We start from the raw sequence: 8,721 nt of genomic DNA, 5'->3' as shown, positions 1-8,721 counted from the left end.
TATCGGATCACAGCTAACACCGCAGCCTGTTCACAGCCGTCCGCACGAGCCCCAGGCCGGTAGAACGCGCCGGCACCGGCGATGCTGCCTCTGGGTCACGGGGTCAGCGCCCCGGGCGTCTGGCGTCGCGGACCGGTGCGACGGGTGGCGCGCGGCGGTCACTCGGCGTCCGACGCTCGTCTGTCGGCCGGCGCTCCCGCCACTGGCTATCAGACAGCTGGCCGAGGGCGGCTACCGTGGCGCCCGCCTCTAATCAGAGCAGACGCGTGCATCACGTGACACACGCCCAGACCCTAATCGGAACAGACGGCGCGTCACGTGACAGACAGACGCCACAACTGTGTCGGCGGCGCGCTAATCATGCGGCGAGGTGTCGGGCGCGCCGAACGGACGCCGAGAGCGTCCCGTGTCTGTCGGCGGCGCGCTCATCATGCGGCGAGGTGTCGGGCGCGCCAAACGGACGCCGAGAGCGTCCCGTGCCTGTCGGCGGCGCGCTCATCATGCGGCGAGGTGTCGGGCGCGCCGAACGGACGCCGAGAGCGTCCCGTGTCTGTCGGCGGCGCGCTCATCATGCGGCGAGGTGTCGGGCGCGCCGAACGGACGCCGAGAGCGTCCCGTGTCTGTCGGCGGCGCGCTCATCATGCGGCGAGGTGTCGGGCGCGCCGAACGGACGCCGAGAGCGTCCCGTGTCTGTCGGCGGCGCGCTCATCATGCGGCGAGGTGTCGGGCGAGCCGTACGGACGCCGAGAGCGCCCCGTGCCGCATCAGACCAGAGCGCGGACAAGAAGACGTTTCAGAGGCTGAGGCATGCTCGTCTCCCACTTGAGCACCCCAACGTGGCGCACGATAAGGTCTACTGATGGACGCGGCGCTTGCCGGGAAATGATGACATCAGTTAGATAGTGAGTCAAACATCACTCAGTTTCCGCGGACAGACCCGCCCGTCATTGAATTCTAGTGGCTTGGCACGCGGTGATCCTTGCGCTTTTGAACCTTTCGTCTAAAGACAGTCTGGTGATTCCGAATGCTCGGTCTGAGCAGGTCTACACCGTTGCCTTGGGCAGTCGACGGCTGGTGATAGGACTAGTGGGAACACCGCGATAGGTGTTTGCCAGCTGCAAGGCGATTCGACGGAACATCCATTTATTGAACGCTGCATACGATAAAGGGTTCCACGACTACTTAGATCACGCAACACGCTTCACTCAACATGCGCGAATCAAATAGCAGGGAGCGCACGCTAGCAATGCCAACTTGAAAATAGTTATGTCTGATCCATCGCAGTTTATGTATGTGCTGTCGGTAAGACACGGCAGTATTTCATTTCTTTTTTGAAAATTGACGCAATTTGCTACCATCGATTTGAGCGGGTAGCTTTTGGATTAGAGTGCTTGCTCAGCGGGTCTGTTGGTTGTACCCCGAGGCTTTCAACCAAGTGACACTGTCTTAACTTCTCAAATAAGTCTTCCTCCGGCCTTTCCCCGCTGACACAAAAGCAAGGGACTTTCTGTGCGATAAGCGTTGGCACCTGTCAGCCCGTTGTTCCGTATTTCTGTGTCAAACAGTCGCGAATCGCAGCACGACAGCAGATCCTGACATCGCAGGGGCCGTTTTGTTTGCGTGCATCGGGCGATCAGGACGAATAGGCCACTTGGACGTTGCCTGGGGTACCTGACTGGCTGTTGAATGGTGGATCAATGCTCAGTATTGGTGTGACCACTGCAGTGAAATATGGATAAGCTGACACATTTTCAACTGATGATGGATTTCGTCGTTTCAAAAACCACGTTTGATGTCATGTCATGTCAAAGGAGATGTTTAAAATGCGCCGACACGGTACGTCATCCAACATTTGATCTTCGGGCAGTCGGTGGTGTTTGGCAGATGTGGTAAAACCACCGGTAGCTTCTAATAAAGCAAGCATGACGACAGCACGCATTTCACTTAATAGACTGTCAATACGACTTAAAGTTGAAGCCATTAAAGCAGCTCAAATGATCTGTCTGCGTATGTAAATGAGTCCACTGCCATTCACTTACTGAATTTTATTTCACCTATTTCCTTTCTGGTGTTGCATTTTCTAACAAGTGTATAATATATATATATATATATATATATATAATATATATATATATATATATATATAAATAAATATATATATATATATATATATATATATATATATATATATATATATATATATATATATATATATATATATATATATATTGCATACTATGTACGGCCGCGATACATACATAATGCAGCAGCACACCCGGTCTTGTCTCCAGAAATATCAGCTTATCTAAAATACATTATCAATTAAATCCATGTACCAGTGGCGTAGGCAAAAATTCCGATGAAGGGGTGAATTTTGGTAACATAAAACTGATAAGTATAGGCATGTGGGTACCTGTAATAAGCGTATTTACCTGCCTTCCCGCATTCACCGGATTTTCTAAAGCCTTCGCCCAAACCTTTTGATTGCATGGAGTTCTAGGATCGGTGCCCACGCAAAGCAGTGCTTGTAGCGTGAGACCCTAACCCCACCATCCCATCGTGAATTTCGGGTCAACTGCAGATTTCTAGCCACGAAGCCTAAGCGTGCCACAATGCACGGCAAGGCCCGTCTGCCCTCTGAGATCACCTGCCTATAGTCGCGGCCGCTGACACCAACCGCGCGACTATCTTAATCAGGGGTAACAGCGGCCGCCTGAAGCGGCTCGAACCTAACCCGCCACGCATGGGTGGTTTGGAAGGCAGCTATTCTGACCAACCCAGATAACTGAGTGGACAATTTCAAACGGACGAATATTTCGAAATGACCACAAGCCTTTCGCGTCTCCTATGAGATGTCCATTACCAAAGCACCGACAGTCACTGCATACCCAGCCTTGCTGTATACCAAGCATTCGTAAATACATTGGCAAGTGCTCCAGCGCATGGCCGAAGGCAGGCCATCTCTGGCTTACGAAATCCTCTTTTCTTGTAAACAAACGTCAGCGGAGGTAGTGCTGCCGTCCAAAGGGAAAACCCGATGTATTTCTTTTTACTGTTTTGTATTTTTGATGTCATTTGATTAATCTTCTCAAACTTAACTGGTTATTGAAAATATTAGTTGGAATTTTTACAAGCTTTTGCCCAAAGGAAAGGCTTAAAATCTGTAAAAATTTCAACCAATCGCTCAAGCAATTAAATACAGCATGAGAAGACGAATCAAGTGACTTTAAACACTACAAATGACTAGACATGAACATAGTGGGTTTTGCCTTTAAACGGCAGCGTGCAGCAGACAAGCAGACTTTGATGATGTTAAGTACGCTACCGTTTTATCAAGGTCATCTGCTGTAAACTATGACAAATAATGCCAGATATTTTCCAGTGCTAACCCATTTTTCAATGTTACGAGCACAAGCAATTTCATTTTGGATGCCATCTTTAGGGCTATTCTTCAACTATTGTTCTCGAGCATTCTACCGGGGGATTGTTGGCACCGGAGCTGGCGTAAGTCACCGCCAGCTGGATGTTGACAACGATTACCTGGTTTAGAATGGAATGCAATGTGTTTGGATGACATCTGTTACGTAATATAATATTCATTTCAGTCTATATAAATGAGACTCAGACTTCGCAGAGGTATGCGCATTGTGTCTGCTTCCAGGCGCAGGTAAGGGACCTATGCACCATAAACGGGTGACCTACAGCGCCTCCAGTGCAGCCGGGAGCGGGCGGCGGATGTAAGCTTGGGAGTTTTAACTGACGCTAGCACGAACAATTGTCCTTGGATATGTTTACACGGCATGGCGACAATGCTGGTTCGACATCCCAGAAAACTTGAGCAAACTTGCAATCGAGCTGTCCTAGCTATGTTTTGACAGAATCACGCTAAGCGACGGTTTCGGACTCGGCCGGACTCGGCATGCAGTAGCGCCACCTATTACCCGTGCGTGGCCGATAGCCATGGCCGGCGTTGAGACGCAGTTTGGTGTCTCGTCAATGATCCCAGTTTTCTAACAAATCATCGGATATGGTTGACGATCAAATATCAAAATAGAGTATATGTGTCATGGGTAAGCAGATACGAAAGTAATAACGATCTCTGTACGACGGCGCGTCGTGCGTCCGGGCTGCATAATGCACCCCTGGATCCCCTTTGCCAGCGTCTCTGCCACGAGTAAGTTGCACTTATGTTCTCCTTCATTTTTTCCCGGTAGCACAGCTTGTTTGAAAAATATTCCTGATGCCTGGCACCACTGGCACCCCGTAGTCTGTTCTCCGTACCTGCTGTCTGGAGTAGTCTGTTCTCCGTACCTGCTGTCTGAAATAGTCTGTTCTCCGTACTTCTGTCTGGAGTAGTCTGTTCTCCGTACCTCCTGTCTGGAATAATCCGTTTTCCGTACCGGCTTTCTGATATTGTTGGCTCCAGGTACCATTCGCTTGAACTGTTTACTCTTCATACACATTGTCTCGCGTTGCTCGTGCCCGCTGCCTGGCACTGCTGGGCACCCGCACTTGCTGTCTGAGGCTGTGTTCCTCCCCTGCAGGTGTATGGAGCCGTGTTTCTCTCCTACCTGCTCTCTGAAGCGGTGTTTCTCCCGTACCAGCTGCCTGGTACTCTGATTTCTGCACTCTCGTTCGTAGGCAGCTGTACCGTACGTACCTGCCGCCCGGCCTACTACTGGCCCCTCACCTGCTGCCTGGCGCTGTTGGCTCGGCCGCCAGAGAAGATTGGGAAGCTACGCCTCTCCGGCTTGGCCGGCGGGTAGCCGCGCTGTTGGGACTGCCCGGAGCGTTCCGAGTCCGAGGAGCTCTTGTTACTCTACGGGACAGGACGGGCACGGGCCGTCAGCGGGTGCTGGCGCCGGCAGAGCCGCGCCGCGCCGCTCGTTAGTAATGCGCCATGCTCGCGACGATGGTGGTGGTGCGAGTACCGGAGAGTGGGAGCAGGGCAGGGACGCCGATCAGTCGCCAACAGCGTACCGTCAGCTGGGTACGAGGCTGCTGCAGCTGTACTGACCACACACGCATGCCGCCGACCACACCGCCTGTTGGTCGGCTCGGCCAGCTGCACTCTTTGTCAACAAACAACGACTGATGGACACGGCGATTTGAAACGGCATGGCACGGGATCTGTTGTTCCTGGTACCTCCGTGTCCCGAGATGGTGAACTGGGTTGTGTTATACACCGCCTGGCAAGACGGATTACCTCAGCAGCCGTTGCCATGCGTTTGGGAGCAAGATGGGACTTTTGCCGAACGCCAGGCGAAGCCTCACTTGGGCTGACTTGCTAATTATGCGATCGAACATGTCAGCTAAGTCTGTCAGACTAAATTAGACGTCGTTCAACATTGTCAGCCTAGGCCAGAAAAGCTACTCTGTATGCCATGCTCCACGGTCCAAATGACGGCCATCATCATATAGTTGGAGGTTGTGTGTTTTTAACGATGGCTAGAACGAAAACCTGATGACCTACGTGTCAATTGGTGCGTCGATCAATACCTGTCAACCGTAACCATACAGCCTTGTTTAGATTGCGCTGTCTATGAAAATACAATGCTCAAATTCCCCACGGCACATATTCACAGTTGGATTGCAATTAGACAACAGAAATGTAAGGTTGTATCGCCACGTGTTGTCAATAGCCAAATATTTGCATCAATAATTTTGTGAGATCTAGTTTTGTGTGGTGCTTTCCATGCCTCATAGGCGCAACAAATTTCTGACGATCACAAATGAAAACTTCCAGCCACGCCATCACGCCATGCTGTCACGCATGTTCTGTCACGCCAAAGAGGCTGCATCGTGAATTTTGCAAGCAGGGTACAGTGAAACCCCAATCAGGGTACAGTGAAATCCCAATCAGGGTACAATGAAACCCCAATCAGGGTACAGTGAAACCCCAATCGTGCACTGTACGACACGTAGTGAGGGGGAATCCACCAAGTGACGACTACATGAACGTGTTGTGTGTCGGTAGCGGTAGGACGTGGGATAGCGGATGCCAGGTATGCACCACAGGCAGGTGCCAGCCGGCGTCTCGTGGCCTTTTAATGACACGAGGAATCGGAGTGGAAAAGGAGGCTAATTTCACTCCAGACCGAAAGGTTTCTCGCAACCTACTCACGCACCTCCAATGTACATCAGCTGGCTAAGCGAACAAACGCTACATCGAGTTCAAAACGCGTGTTAATCTAGCCGACCCAGCCGACTTCTAGCATCGCCGGGCTCGTGTCCTCCCCACCAGCCTACTCACGTCCAGGTCCATGGCGTCCGAGTGGCGCAGCACGGGTCGCGAGCCCGAGATCGTGTGCCTCCGGGGCAGGTCCCGCCGAAAGCGGCCCGCCTCCGGCAGCTCCGCTTCGTCTGAAACAGGACGGTACGCCACGTCAGCTGTCCCGCTGAGGCAGAGCACGCGGGACTCGCCGGCCAGCGGCCACAGGACGCCAGCTGAGGAGGAGGAGGAGGAGGGGGAGGAGGAGGAGGAGAAGGGAAGCAGGAGAAGCAGGAGGACAGGTCAGCGGCGGTTTGACCCGACGCCGGCTGGGTCGGAGGCATGTGAACCCTTGCTTCATACATTGGCATGCGATGTACTGCCTTGTTGGCGTTCCTAAGATCGTTGTGGTAAGACGTTATGGCATCTGAATGACCATCAGTAATATGCCACATGTTATATATCAATCAACACATTGGTAAAATGTTACGATTTAATCCACGCGCTTATCGCAAAATGTCTGGAGACAGGCGAAGAGGATACAGTTGGGAAAGCTTCAACAGAGAGCCGATAATTTCTGCGTTGACAACTGTGGTTCCATGTTTTTGTTGCGTAGTAGATAATATACCAAAGTCCTTCAGACAACGCCGCATCAATGCCAAAGTGCTCGTGGACATCATTCAGAAGTCGCACCCTGGGAGGGCTCCGCCAGTACATGAGCAACACCGTGCACTAAGTTCACACACCGACGGCAGCAGCGGGTCCCCAGCGAACCACAGCACCGCCACGAGCTCTTCTATGACGTCACGTCAACGCGGGTGTGACGTCATCCGAGGATTGATGACTCCCTCGCAGGTCAGCCGGGGTCCGGCGGGAAATCAGGCCTGGGAGCGCGTCGTGCGAGGGAGGAGAAGGCAAGGCAGCCGACGGCGGCGGGGGCCGGGTGTGCGACCAGCGGGGGTCCGAGCGTTCCACCAGCGGGGGTCCGGGTGTGCCACCAGCGGGGGTTCGGGTGTGCCACCAGCGGGGGTCCGGGTGTACGGCCAACGGGGGTCCAGGTGTGCGACCAGAGGGGGTCCAGGTGTGTGGCCAGCGGAGTCCGGTTGTACGGCCAACGGGGGTCCGGGTGTGCCACCAGCGGGAGTCAGGGTGTGCGACCAGCAGGGGTCCGGGTGTACGGCCAACGGGGGTCCAGGTATGCGGCCAGCGTTGGTCCGGGTGTGCGGCCGGCGTTGGTCCGGGTGTGCAGCCAGCGGGGGTCCAGGTGTGCGGCCAGCGGGGTCCGGTTGTACGGCCAACGGGGGTTCGGGTGTGCCACCAGCGGGGGTCAGAGTGTGCGGCCAGCGGGGTTCCGGGTGTGCGGCCAGTGAAGCCGACAGCTGACACCCAGCAGACGATCACTGACGCACGGCCGGCCCTGATGGAGCGGAATGGGTGATGCCTTACGTGGTGTGCATGGAAGGAAACGTGCAAACACGGCTTCAGCATATAGACCAACATTACTGATGTGAATGAAAGAAGCCGCTGTTACATGACCATAAATGAAAACTGAACCCACAGAAAATTCCTCGACGAAATGGACAGCGCACACCGCCGCGCCAAGACGGAGCTGAGCCTCCACACGCACACTGACCTGTATGGCCTTGAACCCACGGATGGTCAGACCATGTTTCTATAAAAAGGAAGGCGGCGCACGTCATCACGCCTCTTTTATGTGTCGCCAGCGACTGCACTAGCCATATAAGAGATGCGGGGTCACGGCAGAGCCAGAATTCGAGCCCCGGGCACGTGTATGATTCATGCAAGACGCCTGCACGCTGTCCAGCCGAAGAAGTTACTGTATCTGTCCGCACTGTGACGTCGCTACCTGTCTCTCGTTCTGCCGCGGTTCCCTGGCCCAAAACAAATGCCGCGTTGGTATTGGCTGGCGTCCAGCGCCTAAAGGCTGAGTGGAGGCAGCCCGGCACGCGCGGCGCCGCTGCGGGCCAGCCTACCATGGCGTACCAGCGTACAGGTGCGACACACGACTGGCTAGAGCACAGGGAGAAAGCGAGAGAGGAGAGGAGCAGCGGAAAGACAGGAGGAGTGAACAAGGAAAGGATGTGGGTAAAGTGAGAGACAGAGGGAAGCGCCATCAAAAAAGAGAGAGATAAGGACAGAAAAAGCGAGAGAGAGAGAGAGAGAGAGAGAGAGAGAGAGAGAGAGAGAGAGAGAGAGAGAGAGAGAGAGAGAGAGAGAGAGAGAGAGAGAGAGAGAGAGAGAGAGAGAGAGAGAGAGAGAGAGAGAGAGAGAGAGAGAGAGAGAGAGAGAAGAGAGAGAGAGAGAGAGAGAGAGAGAGAGAGAGAAGAGAGAGGAGAGAGAGAGAGAGAGAGAGAGAGAGAGAAGAGAGAGAGAGAGAGAGAGAGAGAAGAGAGAGAGAGAGAGAGAGAGAGAGAGCGAGAGAGAGAGAGAGAGAGAGAGAGAGAGAGAGAGAGAGAGAGAGAGAGAGAGAGAGAAGAGAGAGATAGCAG

At 53.6% G+C, this 8,721-nt stretch overlaps 1 protein-coding gene across 1 annotated transcript; it reads right to left on the bottom strand.

The window, feature by feature from the left end:
- Nucleotides 1-4,690: 4,690 nt before the first annotated feature.
- On the bottom strand, nucleotides 4,691-6,363 carry LOC119105660 (uncharacterized; the record flags this gene model as incomplete). The annotated part of the gene is given in 2 exon segments (XM_037229123.1): nucleotides 4,691-4,819; nucleotides 6,254-6,363. Coding segments are annotated over 2 exon segments (239 nt in total), but the record flags the coding sequence as incomplete, so codon positions are not given.
- Between the last annotated feature and the right edge of the window lie 2,358 nt (nucleotides 6,364-8,721).

Source organism: Pollicipes pollicipes, unplaced genomic scaffold (assembly GCF_011947565.3).
Source record: "Pollicipes pollicipes isolate AB1234 unplaced genomic scaffold, Ppol_2.1 Scaffold_6138;HRSCAF=7277_pilon_pilon_pilon, whole genome shotgun sequence".
NCBI lineage: Eukaryota > Metazoa > Arthropoda > Thecostraca > Pollicipedomorpha > Pollicipedidae > Pollicipes > Pollicipes pollicipes.
The sequence above is the reverse complement of the archived record's forward strand: the minus strand, read 5'-3'. Positions and strand labels throughout refer to the sequence as shown.